At 38.8% G+C, this 23125-nt stretch overlaps 1 protein-coding gene across 7 annotated transcripts in view; it reads right to left on the reverse strand.

The window, feature by feature from the left end:
- parga (poly (ADP-ribose) glycohydrolase a) overlaps positions 1–23125 on the reverse strand; it is a 190648-nt gene that overhangs the window by 30335 nt on the left and 137188 nt on the right. For all 7 annotated transcript variants that reach the window (XM_048616254.1, XM_048616253.1, XM_048616252.1 and 4 more), the window contains 2 exons: positions 10925–11003; positions 3752–3860 (listed from right to left, as the gene is read on the reverse strand). In XM_048616254.1, the coding sequence (XP_048472211.1) occupies positions 3752–3860; positions 10925–11003 (188 nt within the window). The remainder of the gene's footprint in view (positions 1–3751; positions 3861–10924; positions 11004–23125) is intronic.

Here is a 23125-nt window from a genome sequence, read left to right on the forward strand (position 1 = left end):
GTCAACTTTCCTGCTCCTCTGATGCTGCCTGACCTGCAGTGTTCCTCCAGCTCCACACTTTATTGACAATGAAAGATGGTTGTGGTTATTGGAGCCTCAGTCATCTCAGCTCCAATACATCACCAAAGGAGTTCCATGGGCTGGGGTCCCAGACTCAAACGTCTTCAACTGCTTCAATGACGTCACCTCCCGCATAAGGTAAGAAGTGGAGATGTTCACTGATAACTCAGCACCATTCATGACTGCTCAGATACTGAAGTAGTTTATGTTCAATGCAGCAAGACCTGGAAAATAGCCAGGACTGGGGTTACAACTATCAAGTAATATTCTTGCCACACAAGTGCCAATGATCATTCCCAAAAACAAAATTCAACCATCACATCTTGACACTCAATGGCATTACCATCACTGAATTCCCCACTATCAACATCCTGGAGGCCACCACTGACCAGAAACTGAATGGGACTAGCTATATAAATAGAACAAGAGCAGGTCAGATTCTAGGAATTTTGCAGCAAGTGCACCTTTCCAAAATCATTCCACAAGGCACAGATTAGGAGTGTGATGGAGTACTCCACACTTTCCTGAAGCTCCAACAACATTCAAGAAGATCAACACCATCCAGGATAAAGCAGCTTGTCTGTGGAGAACCATATCCACAAATTTTCACTCCCTCCATTACTGAAACACAATAGCACCAGTGCATATCATCTACAAGATGCAAAACAGAGATCCAAAGACTCCTTCAAAAGCACCTTCCAAACCAATGGCCACTGCCATCTAGAAGGACAAGGGCAGCAGATACATGGGAACATCACCATCTATAAGATCTTCTCCAAACTACTCATCATCCTATGTCAGAAATATATATTGCTATTCTTTCACTGTCACCGTGCCAAAATCCTGAAACCTTCTCCATAGCATCAAATATCTATTCCAAATGGACTGCAACAAATCAAGGAAGTTGCTCATCACCACCTGCTCAAGTGCTTTTAAAAATGGGTAATAGATGTATGCCCAGCCAGTGAAGTCCACATTTAAGGAAAGAATTTTTAAAAATCTGATACATTGGAAGATTGCCAACACTGGAGATTCCTCTAGACTCCTCTCAACCAGCTAACCACGATGGGAAACTTCACTGCAAAACCTTGGATATAATATCTTCATGATAGCCTTAAGAGGCATCTAATCTTAGTGCCTTTTGATGTCAGTTCACCCTCTCACTAACCTTTCCTTAATGGTCTGTAAAACATGTCATGTGCAGATACTGTGAAGTGGGATCACAAAGATATCAAGTGTACAGTCAGATTTATAACTGGACAATTATTCAGGAACAGAAAAGGTCAAAAACTGTAAAAGTAACATGGTCCATGTGTCCTTTACACTCTCAGGCTGCTTGCCAACAGAATTTTAAACAATTAAAGGAACCCAAACCCAGCGCATTCTAGGGGTAGGTTTCAAAGAGGTTCCCTCTGGCTTCTCATGCTCTTTGCCACAATGCTCTGTCCAACTGTCTTGGATAAGAGACATATACAGTTAGAGTGAGTTAGAGTTACTAAGTGGTGACCCTGTGAGTGAAAGATGGCAGAGAGAAGATGGTGGCAATTATCCCTCCAGAGTACAGAAAATAATTAAGCTGCTTCTGACGCTACTGTTCATTCTGTTGTAATGTGGGACACAGCACCAAACTGGGCTGCTGTTGGTGTTCAGGCTAGCTGAGTCTGCTTTGGCAGCCTGCAGACAAAAAAAAAGGTCCTCTTCATACCATTTCATTCATCAGCACCAGCAGGCCCCTGTCTACAAAGTGGGCAGCAAACTTTTCTTTTTAAGCTATTTCTTCGGTGATCACCAATGTCAAGGCAACAGTTCCAGGCTTGCATTGTCTGACGTGGTGTGCAGCTGGTCTTACAATCTGGCACCAGCATCATGAATGTGAAAAGGTCTGAGCAGTGACGAGCTTAACAGAAGACTGCTGAAGAAATCAGTTAATAATTAACGAGATAAAGAGTGGAAGATTGCTCGAGAAAAGTCACTGAGAGCTATGGCAGACAGAGCACCATGAATGTCACTCAGCAAAACACTAATTAAAATTAAGAAAATTACATTGACAGATTATTGTGACTGTAAGATTACAGACAATAAAACAATCAAGGGGATCCAAAACATGTCTTAATAGGATGTCCATTTGCCTTACTTGAAATGCTCAAATATGGGAACAATAAAAGCAGCCTGAATGAGTGGGGTCAAGCTCCCACAGAACCAGGATTTTTAGTTTTAGTTTTTCAGTACCAGTTGCTGCTGCGGTCTTGACGCTGGGTTTGGAAGCTACAGTACATCTCTCCCTGCTACTCATTCTCTTCTCTCACACACCATTTTCTCTTGATGTTTTTCCTTTTTGACTGGAGAATTGTACACAGATTATAGAAGTCCTACAGTGTGGAAACAGGCCCTTTGGCCCAACAAGTCCACACCAACTCTCAGAGCATCCCACCCAGACCCATCTCTCTTTCACCCACCTAATCTAAACATCCCTGAACACAATGGAGCAATTTAGCATGGCCAATCCACCTAGCCTGCACATCTTCGGACTGGGGGAGGAAACCGGAGCATCCAGAAGAAACCCACGCTGACACAGGAAGAACATGAACACTCCACACAGAGTGTCGCCTGAGGGTGGCATCAAATCTGGGTTCCTGGCGCTGTGAGGCAGCAGTGCTAACCACTGAGCCACCATGCCGCCCACGAGACAATCCATTTCACTGAATTTGCCTTTACCAGCAACGTTACTATATTGGAACGGTTACACTTTAGTAGTTAAATAATCTATTACTCTGTAAAATTTTCCATAGAGTTAAGTTATTCTAATTCTTTTTCTTTTGTTATATTTTAACTATAGTGCATAAATAAAGTGTGTTTTGCTTCAAGACTGGTAGTTTGACCAATGAAATTGCAACCAGAATGTAATGCCTAATACTTGCCTTTAAAATAACAAAAAGTTAGGCTCTAGGATTTTTATTAATATATTTTCAGGGTTTCGTCTGATCCATAACAGGTTCTATCTATCTCGTATCAGATTTCTTATACACTCATTTGTATAATTTATCTATATTCAATCAGGGAATAATTTAAAGACTTGCCTCTGTGTTAGCAATTGTATTTTGTTTTCACATAAAGGGAGACTAATAAATTGCCAATGAAAATACATCGACTAATTTTGGTTTTTTTTGTTACATTTATTGATGTTTCATATTAATATCACAAATTCAAACCTGAGGTTATTTAAGAATTAGACAACTAGGTTGAGATAGACATGGAGAAAACACTGCCATAGATGTAATATGTTCATTTTAAAAATCTCATTTTAATTATACCTCTAGAAGGCACTGTTCAAAACAGTGGACAATGTTATGATCCCACTGAATTGAAAGCCAAGCTAATGGTCTTATGTGTTTACCTAGCTTGTCATAGACAATGTAGTGTAAACTTCTTCCCATTAACACCACAGAGGTTTGCAGTTACCTGCTTTCTAACAAAACTCTAGATTTAATCAGTGTTCAAGGATCTGACTGTTTTTAAAAAGTAAACTTTTCACAGAAGTAGCTAACACCCATCTTCATCTATTTTGAAATCTAAATTCCAAAAGAGATTTTGATACATCTAATTATACACCTTGTGATAACCATCACATGGTTAAACAGAAGTTACGTGTTTCAGAATATCAGAATGCAGAAAATGAAGTTAAAACACTCACCTTATTAATTTCTCGTTTTAAATTGCATGGAGAAAATTGATCAAAGTAACATCTGAAAGGTAATGCATCGATAGCTACAATTTCTGTGTTGCACCTCTGCCAAGTATCTCTGTATAAATTTAAGCAAGAGATCCTTCTTTAAAATCTTCTTTTTAAACAACATCTTTAACATTTTAAAACATCAAAACAGGCTTCACACGGTGTTATCGAATAGAATTTAATACTGAGCCATTTATGGAGATATTAGAGCAGACCAAAGTTTGGTCAAAGAGTCAAAAAAGATAGGATTGCAGAGTTTAGGTAGCGAATTATACAAATTGGGAACTTGGTAGTTGATAACCCAACCATCAATGATAGGAGGATTAAAATCACAGCTACTCTGGAGGCCAGAAATGGAGGTGTGTAGAATGACAGGAGATAACAGATCAATCCAAGGTTCCTTTTAGGTACAGGATAAATTTAAAGTGATGAATGATAAAATTCCTGAATATCATAAGAATGAATGATTAAAAGTTGTGGTTATTTTCTATAGAGCATTGACAATCTGCTAAAAATTCAGCAGACGATCTGCAAAACTATGATACTGGTGACAAAATCATATTTTTTTCAAAACACCAATAATAAAGAATTCTACTTTACACAGTAAGGTAGCCAGTAGTGATTAATTAATCATTCATGCAATCTCTGTGCAACATGCAGCTATGAGAAATAGACTGCAATAAATTTGAATGATTACATGGGACTACATCTATGTTGGAGTTATAGCTATTAAAAATAATTCCCATTTTCTCTTCATCAAAAAATAAAACAGAACAAAGAAATGTGTATAACTTCAGCATAAATTAAACATTATCAGCAGGGTACTGAAAGACTTGCTTCAACAGTACCACTATCTAAGTGGTAAAAGAGTAGCTACATCAGACATAGACATCTTAGTGATGTTTCATGATTTAAAATAATTCTTCAAGTCAAGCCATACTTCTTGGCACAAATGAAGATTTGAGCTGATTGAACCACAACATGACAGTAAAGAAAAAATGCTGTTAACTTTAAAATTGTTGTAAAACATGGGAATTATTCCCTTCCAAAATGTATTTACATACAAAGGCAGACAGATGAGCTATTTCAGACAACATATTAGTGCTTCTCAATGGGCATGATCTTCCTGAGCCTTGCCTTCAGGAAATGCTTATTTTCTCCAGTGCCAAAGCCATTAAAAAGGGCAGAAACATAGTCTTGTTGAATGTCCATCACTTTTACATAAGCTCACTCAGAAGAAGCAGGGTCTGTACACATCGCAGATGCAGGAAATCAAAACTACTCGAGTCACAGAGCAAAGAAACAGACCCTTCAGTCCACACAGTCTATACCAACCATAATCCCAAACTAAACTAGTTCCACCTGCCTGCACTCAGTCCATATTCCTCCAAACATTTCTTATTCATACACTTATCCAAATATCTTTTAAATATTGTAACCATCCACATCCACCACTTCTTCTGGAAGTTCATTCCATGCATGAACGATGTGTAAAAGAAGTTGCCCTTTAATGTTCTTTTCAAAATCTTTCTCCTCTCACCTTAAAATATGCCCCGAGTCTTGAAACCTCCTATCCTGGGGAAAAGGGTGCTATTCATTCTATCTATACTCCTCACGATTTTATAGACCTTTATAAATCTCTGCAGGAGTTCCTCAGGGTAGTGTCCTAGGCCCAACCATCTTCAGCTGCTTCATCAATGACCTTCCCTCCATCATAAGGTCAGAAGTGGGGATGTTCGCTGATGATTGCACAACACCATTCGTGACTCCTCAGACACTGAAGCAGTCCATGTTCGCATGCAACAAGATCTGGATAATATCCAGGCTTGGGCTGAAAAGTGGCAAGTGACATTCACGCCACACAAATGCCAGACTACGACCATCACCAATAAGAGACAGACAATCTCACCACCCTCCCTTGACTTTCAATGGTGTTACCATGACTGAATCCCCCACTATCAATATTCTGGGGGTTACCATTGACCAGAAACTCAACTGACTCACCACATTAACATAGTGGCTACAAGAGCAGGCCAGAAGCTGGGAATACTGCGGCAAGTAACTCATCTCCTGACGACTCCAAGCCTGTCCACCATCCTCAAGGCACAAGTCAGGAGTGTGATGGAATACTCCCCACTTGCCTGGATGAGTGCTGCCCCAACAACACTCAAGAAGCTTGACACCATCCAGGACAAAGCAGCACGCTTCATTGGCACTACATCAACAAACGTTCACTCCCTCCACCACCGACGCTCAGTAGCAGCAGTGTGTACTATCTACAAGATGCACTGCAGAAATTCTCCAAAGATCCTTAGACTGCACCTTCCAAACCCACGACCACTTCCATCTAGAAGGACAAGGGCAGCAGATATATGGGAACACCACCACCTCCAAGTTCCCCACCAAGTCACTCACCATCCTGACTTGGAAATATATCGCCGTTCCTTCACTGTCACTGGGTCAAAATCCTGAAATTCCCTCCCTAATAGCATTGTGGGTCAACCCACAGCAGGAGGAATGCAGTGGTTCAAGAAGGCAGCTCACCACCACCTTCTCAAGGGCAACTAGGGATGGGCAAGAAATGCTGGCCAGCCAGCGATGCCCACATCCCACAAAATGAATAGAAAAAAAAAGGTCACCCCTCAACCTCCTACGGTCCAGTGAAAAAAAGCCCCAGCCTATCCAGCCTCTCCTTACAACCTTCCATTCCTGGTAATGTTGTGGTAAATTTCTTCTGAACCCTTTCCAGCTTAATAATTTCCTTCCTATAACAGGGAGACTGGAACTGGTCACATACTCCAGAAGAGGACTTACCAACATCCTGTACAACCTCAACATGACATCCCATTTCCTATACTCAAGGGTCTGAGCAATGAAGGCAAGCTTGCTAAATGCCTCTTAACCACCTATCTACATGTGACACCAACTTCAAAGAATTATGCACCTGAACCCTTAGGTCTCTCTGTTCTAAAACACCACCCAAAGCCCTACTTTTAACTGTATAAGTCATGTTCTTGTTTATTTTACCAAAATGCAATACCTCATATTTATCCAAATTAAACACCATCTGCCACTCTACAGCCCATTGACCCAAATGATAAAGACCATTTTTTAATCTTAGATAAGCTTCTTCACTGTCCACCATTCCAACACTTAGTGTCATCCGCAAACTTACTAAATCATGCTTTCCATGTTCGCATCTAGATCGTTTATATAAATAACAAACAAAGGTGGACATAACACTGATCCCCATGAAACACCAATGGGCATCCAATCCGAAAAACAACGCTCCACTACCACTCTCTGTCCTACCATCAAGCCAATTTTGCATCCAATCGGCAAGCTCACTTTACGAATTAGTCTACCATGCGGAACCTTGTCAAAGGCTTTACTAAAGTCCAAGTGAACAACATGTACCACTCTGCCCTCAATCACCTTGGTTACTTCCTTAAAAACAACTCAATCAAGTTTGAGAGACAGGACCTTCCTTGCACAAAACTATGCCGACTATCTCTAGTCATTCCTTGCCTTGCCAAATGCATATAAATTCTATCTTTCAGAATTACCTCAAACGTACCCACCACTGTAGTCAGACTCACAGGTCTATAGCTTCCAGGCTTCTCCTTACATCCTTCTTAAACAAAAGGTACAATATTAGCCATTCTGTAGTCATCCGGCACCTCATCCATAGTTATAGAGGATACAAAAATTTCTGCAAGGGGCTCCGCCATTTCCTCCCTAACTTCCCACAACATCCTAGGATACTCTACATCAGGTCCCCGAGATTTATCCATCTTCATACTTTCTAAGATCTCCAGCACTTCCTCTTCTGTAATGTGAACTGTTTTCAAAACATCAATATTTACTTCCCCAAGTTCTCTAGCCTCCATTTCTTTCTCCAAAGTAAAAAACTAAAGCAAAATATTTATTTAATACCTCTCCCAATTCCTATGATTCAACACAAAGACAACCTCTTTGACCTTTAAGGAGCCCAACTCTCTCTAGTTGCTCTCTTGCTCTTATTGCACTTGTAGAGTCTCTTTGGATTATCCTCAACCTTATCTGCCAAGGCTATCTCCTATCCCCTCTTTGCCTTCCTGATCTCCCTCATAGGAATGCTCCTTTACTCTTTATACTGTTCAAGAGATTCATTTGAACCCATTTGTCCATATCTAATATGACTCTTTTTTATTCTTGACTAGAACGTCAATATCCTTATTCATCCATTGTCCCCTAATTCTACCAGCCTTGCCATTCACTCTAACAGGAATAATAACTCTGAACTCTTGTTATCACAATTTTGAAAGCCTCCAACTTTATCAGATATATCCCCGTTTACCTGTGAACAATCTACTTCAATCACCTTTTGAAAGTTCTTGACTCATATCATTGAAGTTTTTAATTGAAGTAAGGCAAATTTTAACTTCTTTGAAAGGCTTATCCTTTTCCTTAATTATTTTAAATTTGTCTTAAAAATATGCTCACTAGATCCAAAATATTCCCCTTTCACTTCAGTCACTTGGCCTGCCTTATCACCCAAAAGGTCAAGTTTTGCTCCTTCTCTAATAGGAACATTTACATATTGACAACGAAAATTTTCTTGAACACATTTAACACTATGATAGTCTCAGTCAATGTTTGGAAAATTAAAATCACCTATAATAACAACCTTATTATCCTTACATACATCTGAGATCTCTGTACATATGTGTTCCTCGATTTCCCTACGACTATCGGGAGGGCCTATGGTACATCCAATTAAGGTGATCATTCCTTTATTTCTAATTTCAATCCATACAGTTTCACTGACTTTTTTTTTTAAAAAGAAATATCTTCTTTAGTTACAGCAGTCCTTAATTAAAAATGCCACTTCCTAAAAGAAAAACGAATGAACTGTTCCTGGAATACTATCTCATTTTCTGGTAGAAAGGGAAGTTGGCATCTCTGCATAGAGACAGACAGAAAGTGTGACTTGAAACATTCTCAAATTTTCAGAATTCCAAACTCCACCAGGGGTCATACAGCCTGATCTGCAAGACTGCCATCAAGCTACAGATCTAAGACTGAGAAGCTTCCACCAGCACTAGGCCTGAAATTGTGAATGCTTAAGTTGCACTTTCAAACCAAACAGCATTTGTGGGTTTAGAAGGATTTTCAGTTGCTAAATTTACAAAGTGCAAAAGCAACTTTACTGCTGACATACGAGTCATGTGGCGTGTTCCAATAAACAACATTACAAACACATCTCCTGAGGACATCCTGCTGGGTGATTGGTGCTTAGCTCATACTTATTTTGATCCTGCAAGCTTGTGCTGAACAGATACTCAGAGTTGAGTCAATACGGTGTGGAGCTGGAAGAACACAGGTCAGTCAGCATCAGAGGAGCAGGAAAGTCAATGTTTCAGGTTTTCGCCCTTCATCAGGGCAGGGGAGGGGGAAGGAAGCTCGGAAATAAATAGAGGGAGGGTGTTCAGGCTGGGGCTGAGGGGAGGTAGGTAGTTTGGGGATAGGTGGTGGCCCAGGATGGACATGACACTAAGGGAGTGGGAGGGGGAGTTAAAATGGTTGGCAACCAGAAGGTGCTGTTGATTATAGCATACAAAGCTCTGCGAACTGCACTGACTCCGCGCTTGGTCTCACTGATATTGAGGAGACCACATCGGAGCAGTAATGGGTTTGTATCAGTATGTGGTTGAAGAGCTTCAGGGCAGAGGAGATCACCAGTGGGTTGCAGTGGAAGAGAGAATCACTGAGATCTTTTCAGAGGGAGGAGGACAACTTCTTCAAGGTGGGCATCCTTAGAAGAGTCTTCGCAGTAAGGTTTTCAGGCACTCGGAGTAGCAAGAACTGCAGATGCTGGAGTCAAGAGTCAATATAGTGTGGAGCTGGAAGAACACAGCAGGTCAGGTAGCATCAGAGGAGCAGGAAAGTCAACGTTTCAAGTTTTCACCCTTCATCAGGACTGGGAAGGTGGGGGGGGGGAAGCTCAAATAAATAGTGGGAGGGGGTGGTGCAGGGTTAAGGTAGATGGGATGGTGATAGGTGGATGCAGGTAGAGGGTTGTGGAGATAGATCATGGAAAGGGTGGGGTGGATAGGTGAGAAAGAAGATGGACAGGTTGTGTCAGGTCAAGGAAATGGGGATGAGAGAGAGGGTTAGACATGGGATGAGGCCGGGGGTCGGGAGATTCTGAAACTGATGTATTCCGTGTTGAGGCCATCGGGCTGTTAGTTGCCGAGGCGGAATATAAGGTGTTGTTCCTCCAGTTTACCTGTGGTGTCATTGTGACACTGGAGGATGGCCTCAACATAGAATTCACCAGTTTCAAAATCTCCCCACCCCGGCCTCATCCCATGTCCAATCCTTCCTCTCATTCGTGCCTCCTTGACCTGACACAACCTGTCCATATTCTTTCTTAGGTCATGGGAAGGGTAAGGTAAATAGTTAAGAAAGCATATGGGCAGGTTGTGTCAGGTCAAGTCTCCTGGTTTACCAGCAGAGATGGGCCTTCCCACCTGAGTAAAATAAAGATTGCTTGACATTTGAATGAAAGAACTGTGTTAAGTGCTGGTTTAAAATACTCCACAGTATCCTTAGTTACTAACAGCCAGAGATGGGAGATCCTGGTGCTTCTCTCAAGCATCATTAAAGGGGGTGGTACCTGAGATACCTGCCCTAAAAAATCTCTAACAGCTCAATTCTGGATGGCAGAGAACAGAGCCTCTACTCATTTCTTTCAGTCTTGCAGCAACACAGTTAAGGAACCTATCCAAATTAGGAGTCATGGATGTGAATGCAAGCCCTTATATGAAAATGGTGAGTTTTTTTTTGACTTGTAAGAAAAGTTTAAGTAACAAATATGAACAGATTTTCTGACACAAAGCTAATGAAAAATAAACAGTTAACTTGTAATTATAATAGAGTTCAGAAATGGAAACTTTGTGCCATATATATTTGCACTGATAAATAGTATAGGTCCTTTAACATCATTCCCTGTATCTTTAGTATTTTTGGGCGCTTGCCACCAGTGGGGCTTGTTAATCAGCTTCATAAAGCAAGAACAAAATAAAGTTACTTTATAAGAATTAGACATAGTTGTTAAAATAAAACTAAGTTGCACTTTTAAACCAATACCTTGGAGTCTTGTCATTGTAGTGCCCCGCCCATTTGTACGTATCTGCGTAGCCTTTGTAGACAGAGTATTGCTCGGTACCTAAAACATACAGACAACTTGTTGTAAAATTGCAGCTCTTGACCAATCAAAAGGCTTCCATCCCCACATCAGGTACAGTGGAAGATGAGCACGATGCTGGACAGAATAAAAACATAAATCTGGAATAAACAGAAAATGTTGGAACTATCCAGTAGGGAAGAGAGGTGGTTTGACTTTCAGTCAGATGACTGATGACCTTTCATCAGAACTGAGAAAATTTAGAACTGCAATAGTTTTCAAGTAAGTGAAAAGAAAGAAAATGGGAAGAACAACAAAAGGGGAAGTCTGTAATAGGATGGAACATAGAAGAGATTAAATGACGACAGGATTAGTGTGTGTGCAAGGCCAAAGAAACTTGTTTGGAAGAAGTAAAGGAACAAACAAAAAATCCTTTTGCATAATTTGCCCTCATTAGGAAATGACTTACATGGTCTAAATAAATGAATCACTTCCACCACGGTTACAACTGATTTTTTGTTTTCATTGATGAATATTGGCTTCAAGAAAATGTATTTACACTGGCCACTGCCTGAGAAAGCTTGACAGAGCAGACATGTAAATGGACGTCATGAGGGAACAGTACCAGATGCCGAACAATAGGAAGCAAGATAGTACGACTAAGTGGATAGTGAAAATGGGTTGAATGGCCTCTTGTAAGAATTTACAAATACAGATGTAGCTGCAGTGCATTTTGAATTATAAGAGGCATAAGCAAGAATTGGCAGAACATCAAGTAGTTATTGCCTCGGGTGTCTCCACGGTACAGAAGAACAATGGTCACAGGTGGGCATTGTATGAAGAAGGCGCAAGCATAATCCATATTCTTTGCTTCAAATAGTGTTCTGGAGGCTAGATGCTACAAGTGGCAATTCCATGTCTATTTTGCAATTCAGTAAGCTATATGAAAAGATGAGAAATGATAGTAAACAGCAGCTTGAAATTCGGTTGATTTTTCCCCTCTTTTCCACCTCATTCTCTAATGACCAGCGCCAACTACAGCTGCTTCACCATCACTTGGACTCAAAGGTCGTCTCGGTACAATCGCATTACATATCTGACACTTTCCTTTATCAAACCTAGAACCAATTTAATTGAATGTTGTACATACACTGACAGACACACCAACAAAGCTAATGTGTCTTTATTTTGGTCCTGTTTCTTTGAAAATGCTTCTTTATTTAAACTGTTCCACGGCATAAGCAAGAACATTTCTTCAGATGCAGCAGAGGTGGCCAAGAGCATTTCAGATTTAAAGGTAAGCATGTAACAACGGAAACATTTAAGCTATCAAGCTTCACCTCTGCTTTTAGCGGTTTCCTTTCTAGTCTGAGAAGTTGTGTTGGGACATTGCATACCCTTGCTACCTGCATTCCTTTCACTTGTTTTTATTTTTCTCAAATTTACAGTCAAATTAAAACATTTAATGATCCTCCAAACTACCTAATTGTTCCTTACGAATAACTGATCTTGGACACCAAGTTTATAACTTAAACAAAAATTGATAATTTATTATTAGTATTAAAACTTTAACAGAACAGATAAATAGCAAGGTAAGCTATTTAATATCTATGATTAAAGCTAAATTTTCGTTGATCATAACCCCTACACTCTCTCAGACAGACAGACACAGTTAAGGAATAAATTTAAATAGAAAGTAAAAGAAATGTAATTTGCCAGTTCAATAAAAAGCTTCCAACAATTAATACCAGTCCTTCACAAACTCTTTGGACATATTGTTGAGACACAAATAGAATTGTATATCTTGTTTGAATTCTGAAGTCATCTGTTAATGCAAACAGTTTTAGCAGACTTCTAGAAATATTTACTTACTTGACTGGGATTCTTTCCCTTGAACCCAACAATTCAATAACTGGGGAGAAACTAGAGACACAGCAAGACCAAGCAGCACTGTCTCTGAAAGTCTGCAAAAATCACACTGCCTCCTGCCAAATCCCAGTCAAAAACAGTTCTGCCTTGATTGACTAATTCAACATCCAACCAGCTGTGCTCTTGAGCATAGCAACAGGTTGGTAATGATTTGTCTACAGTGTCCTTAGATCAGTAATTAAATTGCATTATCTTTCCAGGCCAGTTTTCAGCAGAAAAGACCTGTCATTTTTCTTTTTTTAAAACAGGCTTCTGAAATCACGATTAATTCACTAAGAGAATAAAACAAGATCAAATTTTTTTAAAAATCAGAAGAAATATTTACACAAGTCAGCAAAGCAAGCTATGAATAACATCTACCTTATATTCTAACATCCAGAATTAACATGAGGTAACCATGAACTAACAGGCAAATTGTGGTTGAACACCCCATAAACTGTACCTTGAAATGGAAAATACAAAGACGGATCCTGTGAACTTCTCAGCAATCAAATCAGATGGCAGTGAGCACAGAATCACAAAAATGCTTTGAAGTCCTACCCCTCTCATATGATTTGACTCTTGTTTTTTGATGACACAGCCTCCAATTTCCCTCAAAAGCCAGTCCAACTTAAATTGAATCAAAGACTGCTCACTTCCCAGTTGTTCCAACTCTTCTCATGACACTGAGTTAAATGAGATTCACAAGGCTGCATTCCAACATCTAATCACCAGCACAATTTGAGCTCGTTAGTTGCTCTAGGCAGAACATCTCTACTCACAGGCATTCATTTGCCTCAACAGTTCGCTTCAGCAACAGACAACCGCTACTTACAAGGTTTTCATTGCCTAATTGCCAGCTTGCTACCAGACAGCTTCCTTTCAGCTCCACTGAACTGATAAACGCTCAAGGCTACTGGAGTCCCAAATACCCAGCAGCATGGAGCCAGTGACATTCCGTTACCATCTCAATTTCCCATGGGCATTTCTAAGCCTCAAATTCATAAAATCAGTGAAAGATTCCTGGGGCTTCTCTGAGCCAGTTCCATGGGTACCTCAAAACTACTAACAGCATTTTAATTACATGGAGTTAGCCACCTCTTCTCCATTGTTCCTGGATAACTTTGACTAACGTGTTCACTGACCCTTAAACTGTTCTGAAAGATCTATCATACCCTCAAAACAGGGCCTTATCCATTAACTTAGACAGATGGGAATACATAAAAACCTTTGGAACATTCGATGCTTGAAAGATTATAATCTGAAGTGAACTAATTGTTACTCTCCATTCATGCTACAGACGGACCAAAAAAACATTTTTGTCATATAGACAAAATTTGATAAGAGGGTTAAAGGACTGGCGTTCTCATCTCAAATATTTTGCAAATTTGTTGTTAAATCTCATATCATGACTTTGAGTCAAAATCATTGTGGGGGAGGTTTGGTAAAATATTCAATACAGAATTAAGTTATGAGTTACAGGTTGCACAACTTAAGAGCATAAACAAAGTTTTCTCCTTCACAGATGCTGCCAGACCTGCTGAGCTTTTCTGGCAACTTTGTTTTTGTTCCTGATTTACAGCATCCACAGTTCTTTCCGTTTTTACAACTTAAGAGCAACTTGAAGAATAAATTTTATTTCTCTTATTACTGTTCTTTGTCCTTCCCCTAATGAAGATCTTGACTTCTTGCGGGGATGCTACCTGCCATGCCTCAGAAGCCTCCAACAGTATTGGTCATTATCGTGGTGAAACTCAAGAGTAAGAGTATGCAAGCTAAAAGAAGCATCAAAGCCAAAACATTATAAAATCCTGAAGTCAATACCTCAGAGGTCAATACCTCATCTATTTTCTCTCAATAAATTGTTGGAATTCAAAGTTTGTCTTTCCATTTCCTTTAAACTGATTTCTCTCACTTGCATCATTCATGATCACTCAAAAAAAAATGACAAGAGCATTATAAAGCAGGAAAAGATTTTTGTTAATCATTTAAAAGCCATTACTAGAAAGAGCATCATGGTGCAAAAAAGACACCTTTTCATTTACATATTCCATTTGATACTTATGATAATTTGTTATTTGTACTTTCACATCATGAGATGTCGTGTAGATAATGTGAAGTAAAGAAATGCAGCCTAATATACAAAGCTCAATGTGTCAATGGCTCATAATACAATCTGGAAACAGAAATTCAAAGTATTCATCTGCAGGTAATTTGTCCTCTGATAACATTGAAGCAAGTTTGTACAAATGTTAATCATCATGCTCATTTCAGAACCAATTAAGAATATAAAACAATAGAAATTGGAACTGACATAAGGGATTTATATGTATCTGGAGGTGGTCTCTTCTTGCCATTTGTGATGTTGCACCAATTCTGACATTAGGTTACACTTTTGTAACTCCATTAGTTTTCAGTATTCTTAAAAACAATGCAATATGACACAATTATACAAGTAAACAGCATTTGCCTTTTTAATAATAAGCACTGTAGCTTTTAGATTTTGCAGTTAACATCAAATTGCACTGACTGATAATGGCTTTTTTGACAAATTGTTGTCCAGTGATTAAGCTGCACATTCCATACTAGCAAAAAAGACCAAACTATTTAAAAAAATGAAATGTTCACAACGATTTCTTAAATGATGGATCTTTTTGAAGCAAATTATATTTAGAAAAGACAATGACTTTTTTTTTAAAAAATGGTCAATGATGCACCACACCTCCTCAGGCACTCTTCGAACAAAAATCAAATTGTTGATTGCTAAAAATAAAATGCACTCGTCAACTTTGCAGCCAGAAAGTCACTTATGACCTTCAGGATTCACAAATGTTTGATTCCTGACAGCCCAGGTATAATACCTGAAAGTATTTGACAACAAAATGTCATAATATATTTAAACTGAGGCTTATTGACTTAAATTTTGGCAGCTTGGTAAAAGACTAAAATACTGATCATTGCTGTTAACACAGCTGTCAACATTAGCTCCCTCTACTGTCTACGCTCAATTTTACCATTCACTAATAATGCCCACTTAATTCAATTCCCTTCCTGTTTAAAATCGCCCAAAAAACTACCAAGTTCTCTCAGGTCACATTAGCCAGTTAAAGAGAATAGTTTAATTGAAGCTGTGCATTTATTAGAATCAATCCATTTTCACACAGTTAACTTCCTGTAGGTTCCACTGTTTTCAGAAAAGGAGGGAAGGAAAAAATAGTTTTCAACTTTTCATTTTAATGGCTTTTTCAATATCACTTTTGTTGGTGACATTATTTCCTGAGTTGTCAATTGACTAATATTGATAGCTGATTGCATTAAACAGTATAAGAAAAAGGCCCAGACAGCAGAAAACGTAACTGCATACAGGTGTTGCCTGATGCACACGTTTGGAGCTAACTTAATAATGAAGGATACAGCATTCATTTAAATTGAACTTTTCATGAACTTAATACATTACAAAGTGCTTCATGGCCAATGGAATACCACTGAAGTACGGTTACTGCAATAATGTAGAAATGTGTGCAGCAAATATAAGAACAGCAAGGTCCCACAAATACCAGGGACAGAAACAACCAGATAACATATTTTAGTGTCTGTAGAATAACTTTCCTATTCTAATTTCAAATATGAGATAGGATCATTAAGTTCATCTGACAGACAAGATGGGCCAGGTTCAACACCTCAGCCGCAAGACATCAACTCCAACAATGCAGCACTAGCTTCATTCAGAAGCAAGAGCTATTGCAAGCCAAGACTGATAGAATGCTGTCATACTTGGAAGGAAACAATATCAAAGCTTCAAATGCTGATAAGTTACTATTGATGCAGTGACAGCATGAAACAGAAAAGTTAATTCTATTATAACAAGGTGTAGAGCTGGATGAACACAGCAGGCCAAGCAACATCAGAGGAGCAGGAAAGCTGACGTTTCAGGTCTAGACCCTTCTTCAGAAATGGCTCTAGAAAGACATGCAAAACACAAGCACAAAAAGACTGGTTAATACAAGTAGTAGAGCTCATTTCCTGCCCATGTTATTATTCTCTGTAACAACTTGTGAAACATGCAGAATTTCCAGAACAATTCTGTAGCACTGCAGGTTTAAAAAGCTGTACAAATAAAGTCATGGATTTCTACTCTGCATAAATAAGAGGGTGGAAACTGTCTGCTCTTCAGAAATTGTATTTAATATTGATAATTTTCATTTTTGTCCCTCTTTTTTACCTTCCCATTCTAAAATTTTAGATAATGATATAACACAATTACACGAACACAAGATGAATTGTGAGATTAGTGTTCAATCTGGAGTTATAAAATGGAGGCATGTTAATGGTATATGGTGTCTTTTTTCAATATCCAAACATTAACATGTGCTTACTGAACAGTGTTGCTGGATGGGGGTAGGTCACAATAAGCAAAGTCTCTCATGGTTTGAATTGGCTCGAAGACAATATGCCTGGAAACAGAAATTCTGAACTAACAGCCATTTATGACAAACTTTTAAAAATTCATGTATGAGATGCCAGCACTGCTGGCCCAGGTCAGCATTTAGTGCCCAATTCTAATTACAATTGAGAAGGTGGTTGTGAACCTCCTTCTTGAAGCACTGCAGACCACATGGTGTATGCACCTACAAAGTGCTGTTAGTTAGAGAGTTTCAAGATTTTGATCCAGTGATGACGAAGGAATGGAAATATGTTTCCAAGTCAGTGTGGGGTTCGGAGGAGGATCTTCTAGGTGGTGGTCTTTTCAAGTACCTGTTGCCCTCGTCCTTCAAGGTGATCAAAATTGCAGATTTGGAAGGTGCTGCTGAGAGAAGTTTGACTGTTGCTCCAGCTTATCTTTTAGATGGTATGTACTGCAACTGCTTTTTGTTGTTTGAAGGGGATGATGAGATCCCAATCAAACTGCTGATCCAACCTGCTTTTATTTGTGGACAGGGCATGTCTAATCCTACTCCGATACCAGAGTCCACATTACTGGAGTGCACTGCAGGAGATTGTCTAGCTAGTTGAGAGGGGTGACTCAAAAAAGTCAACCTTTCACTGGACAGACAGCAAGAAGCTTATAAGTGTTCTATACTGGAAAATCTAGATTGTTCTGGTCGGCCTTAGTACAGTATTACCTGAACATTTTTAGGCTTTGGTTCTTACAAACTGGATTTAAGCTTTCTGAACTGAGGTTAGTCTATAGATGGATGACCAGAGACAATGCGTATTCCAAATTTGACAAACAGAAATTCTTCACGTCATTTTCTCAGTAGTTTGATGTGGGGACTTAAACGTAGCGATGGATTTTTATACATCTTAGAAATGTGGCTGACAAAATTATCATAGTTGCATGTGCTATGAAAATGACAAGAAAACTTGTTTTTGTTAAAAATAATGTTTTAATCTGGAAAGGATAGCAATGCAACAAAGACTTCATTCTATCATTTGATGAATAGGATTATATTTATGTGCAGGCAATTATATCGTTTACTGAAAGACTGCATTTTTGTTATTATACCACTAAACAAATATATCACCTGTCTTCCCATACATAATATCCAATATGACTGATCTTTGTTCAGGCCAGTGCCTGTTAGCTGACAACACAAAAAAAAAGGCATTTTAATCATGACAGAAAAACTTGATACCAGCTTCATGTTTATTTACTGCTGTGGGCAATGAAGTTCAAATATCAGTCGCTCTCTACTGCTTAAAATTCTGACAAATTGACAAGCTGGAAAGAAATGCCTCCGTTAAGTGAACAGTAACAATAGCAAAAAAAGGAAGTAGTGGTGACCTTTTTCTCTGCTCTCCAAGGACAACTTCGAAATTAAAGTGTATTGAAATATTAAAGAATTTTGAAATACTTTCAAATAATGAATGAAACAAATTGTTTCAGAGTAATGCAAAAACCTCTAAAACAAACTGTAAAAACAAAATGCTAATGTTTAGAATTGTCACACGATAGAATTTGTATTAATGCAGACCTACAATCTGTCCTTCAAAATACATTCCTGGGAAATCCCAATTAAGCAGATGAGTCTGGCCTCCAAGTGTTCTTCCATTAAAAACAAAATTAAAAAATATCAGCCTCTTGTCATCTGCAGTTATGTCAATTAAACTGCAGTAATTCATTAAAATCCATCTATCTGACGCCAGCTTTCACGTCAGACTCCCCAAATCCTAATATGCCCAGAAAGTAATTGGCTTCTCACTGCTATGATGCAAATTTATCATTAGACAAAGCATCATTCCTGATCTTCTCCAAACACAGCATCAAACAGAAATTTAATTATGTCTCTTTGAAATGTTCAGCCCTTCTTCAAATATATCAACTTAGTTAGATCCATTAAGCCTTTTGTCAGGATGCATCAGAAATAAATATAATGAATAGATCAGACAGACAGGGTATTAAGGAGTCTTAGTTGAAGTCAGATACAAAAATAAATGTGTTGAACTTTGAATAACAAATGTGATGAAATATTCTTCTCCATTAGGGCATCACAAGTTTCATCTGTGGTTATTAATGTCCTAGAATAATACTGTGTGTGTATTAATTGTAAATCTTTGAAAATGATAATAAGTCACTTCACAGAAACTGAGTCAGAATAACCAATAAGTGTTTGGCTTAGGATAAGAATTGTGCTTTGAACTTGAAGGAAGATTTCAGAGACACTTCCAAGCCATTCACACTTTTAAAAAATGGATGGGACAGAATCCTCTCTGGAATTCGGTCTCTCAGAATACAATACCTTAAATTTCAGTCTTTCGTATGTGCATTTACACCTACTTTACTCATGGCATAAGTATGCATATTGAAATTTCAAGATATAACTTATTTAAAAGATTGTTCATGGGATGTGGGCATCCCTTAAGGTCAGCATTCATTGCCTATTCCAAATCATCTCAGAAAAGAAGATGCCTTCCAGAACTGCTTCAGTCTGCTTGGTGTAGGAATTAATCCTATGCTATGGGTGGCGAGTTCCATGATTTTGAACCAGAACAAGTAAGGAATGGTGATATGTTTACAGGCCAGGTTAATGTGTGACTTTTCCAGGAACTCACAAGTACAGATGCTGCCATTTGCCTGCCACCCTTCTTCGCAGGTTGTGGCAATGGGAGTTACTTTTGATGAACACTTGACATGCATCTACAGCATTGCAGATCGCACACTTCAGCCACCCATGCGCTGATGACGAAGGCTGTGAATGATTTCAAAATCAATCAATCAAACTTCTTAAATGAAGCTGGAGAGAGTATTCATCACATTTGTGATGTTTGCCTTTTAGATAGTGGACAGACCTGAGGGAGTAAGGAAAATATCCAGCCTCTGATTTCTTCAAGTCACAGTATTATGTGGTTGGCCCAGATGAGTTTAGGGTTAATAGTAAACTGCAGAAAGTTGATCATGGGTGATTCAGCAATAGTAATACTATTGAATGTCAGGAGGAAATGATGCTACTTAAACATGCTGGAGATGGCAAATGACGCATGACATGGCACAAATGCTTTTTATCACTTTACAGCACAGCTCTATCTCTGGTTCTTACTGCACACCAAATGCATGGCACTGCTTGCTTCATGGTCTGTGGAGGGATGTATAGAATTGTATACTACAATCATCAGTGAACCATTTTTGTCTCTATAAGGAAGTGCAAGCCATGATAAATGGAGTCAGAGTCATGCAACATGGAAACAGACCCTTCAGTCCAACTAGTCCACACTGACCTTGTTCCCAAACTAAACTAGTCACATTTGCCTGCATTTGGCCCATATCCCTCCAAACCTTTCCTATTCATGTACTTATCCAATTATCTTTTAAATGTTGTAACAGTATGAAAGATTTAAAAAGGACATGAGGGGCAACACTTTCACAAAGAGGGTGGTGTGTACAAAGGAATTAGCTGCCACAGGAAGTGGTAGAAGCAAGTACAATTACCTGTCCAAATGTCTTTTAAATGTTACATGCAGGCAGGAAAGGTTTAGAGGCAACCTTTTTAAAAATTTCTCCTCTCACCTTAAAAATATGCCCCCTAGTTTTAAACTCCCCCACTCTAGGGAAAAGACCCTTGTTATTCATCTTATTTATGCCCCTCATGATTTTATAAATCTCTATAAAGTCACCCCTCAACCTCCTATGCTCCAATGAAAAAACTCCCAGCCTATTTTTATAACTCAAACCGCGCCCCACATTCCCGGCAACATTCAGGTAAATCTTTTCTGAACCCTCTCTAACTTAATAATATCCTTGCCATAACCCAACTCCCAAAGTTAATTCCTTGGGCTGAGATGATTAATCTCAATAATCAATACATATTCCTTTGTTTAAAGTACGACTCCAGCCAGTTGAGAGTTTTCCCCATTGCAACTGTCTTCAATTTTACCAGGGCTCCCTACTGCTACATTCAGACAAATATTGTTTTGATATCAAGGCAGTCACTCTGGTCTCATCTCCTAAATTCAGCCCTTTTGCCCAGGTTTAGACTAAGGCTAATTCCTTGTGTAATTTGTTTTCTGTCAAAATGTTAAATGTAAATTGTAAATGTAAATGTAAATGGAATTGAATAATAGAAACATATGAATAAAATAGAACTTGAGAGCTTGATGAGGGGGACAAAGATTATTTGACAAAAACAGCTGATGTAACCAAAAAAGGTTTTTTTACTATTTGTATGCAACATTCAGACTATGAGCACCGATGGGAAATCACAGAAAGCAAGATAAATCTTTCTGAAACATAGAACCATCACCCCAACCCATAGCCCCCTCACCCCCGATAACTGCCCACAGTTCATAAAAATATAACAAGGGATACGTGTGTAGATGAGGAATTTTTGTTTTACAGCACTGGATGGGATCTTGAATGGTGCACAAAGGGCTGATGCAAAATTAGCACATTTGATATTTTCCCTTTCTAAAATGCAGCAAGAAATAATAACTCCTGCTGTTAGGTTTCTAATGACTTTTTCTTTTCAGATCAATTATTAAGACTGCTGTTGGCTATATAACTGATTTTATTTTAAACTACATTATCAAAAAAATTTGCATTGTAATAAACAACATTCTGCTTGAGCGAAACCTGCTCACAACCATTATAGCAAAAATTACAAATTTAAGACCTACTGATCAAAATATGTTTAGTTTTAAAAAATTGATGGTGCTTTTACAGTTAGCAGAACTAAACTACATCGATTTTATGATCGATCAACACTGCTCTAAGCAAAATACATTAATTGCCGAAGTCTTATATTTTCAGCAAAATATTTAAATTAAATCTCTTCACTGTTGTATCCACCCAGTTTCTTTTGACAGTAGTAGCTTGGAATATTTGTGCAAATTTAATACAGAATTTCAGTTGCTGTGCCACTGTTGTGTATGCATGCAGTTAGGTGGGAGTACTGCTCTTCTTCCTCATTTCAACGTTGCTAGTTGATAACATGACCCATAAGCATAGGATGGTTATTAAGTTCCAAGAAGTACCAGGATGCTGAAGTGTTAAACAGCAATAACTTTATTTTGGAGGTGTTCACTCTCTGGGCAGTGTTTTGCGAGAGCTGCTTGTCCGCCCAAAACGGTCAATGACATCATTAAATCCCATGATCAGACTCAAAATGACAGTCCAGCACACTCTCACAAATACACAATATCCATCCCCATTTACTTTAGAACTTCCTGCAATGAAAACATACACAATAGTTACAATCGTATGTACAATAGTCAGTAGGCAAGACATTCTGAAAGAACTTCAATTCCTGAAATGGTAGTTGGCAGAGCTCAAACATTTGTTTATTTTTCTCGTTGGGCTTAACCTCTGGTGTTTTAAGTGCCCCAAGAACATCATCTATCGTTGTCTTTTCCTGAGGTGACTGAATGTTTGTAGGTTTGCATAATGCTGTGGTATTCTGCATTAAGGTACTGTTTCCCACAGATGCTCCAGTTACAGTTCCGGGATTTGGACTCAGCGACAGTGAACAAACGCTGACACATTTCCAAGTCAGGATGGTGGGTGGTTTGGAGGGGATCTTGAAGGTAGTGCTGTTCCAATATATCTGCTGCCCTTGTCCAACGAGAAGGAAGTGGTTGTGGGTTTGGAAGGTACTGTCTGAAGGCGTTGATGAATTTCTGCAGTGCATCTTGTAGATACTACACACTGCTGCTACTGAGCATTGATGGTCGAGGAAGTGGATGCTTATGGATGTAGTGTCAATCAAGCGGGCTACTTTGTCCTGGACACTGTCAAGCTTTTTGCATGTTGTTGGGGCTGCACT

The sequence above is a fragment of the Rhincodon typus genome, chromosome 34, assembly GCF_021869965.1.
Source record: "Rhincodon typus isolate 14 chromosome 34, sRhiTyp1.1, whole genome shotgun sequence".
NCBI lineage: Eukaryota > Metazoa > Chordata > Chondrichthyes > Orectolobiformes > Rhincodontidae > Rhincodon > Rhincodon typus.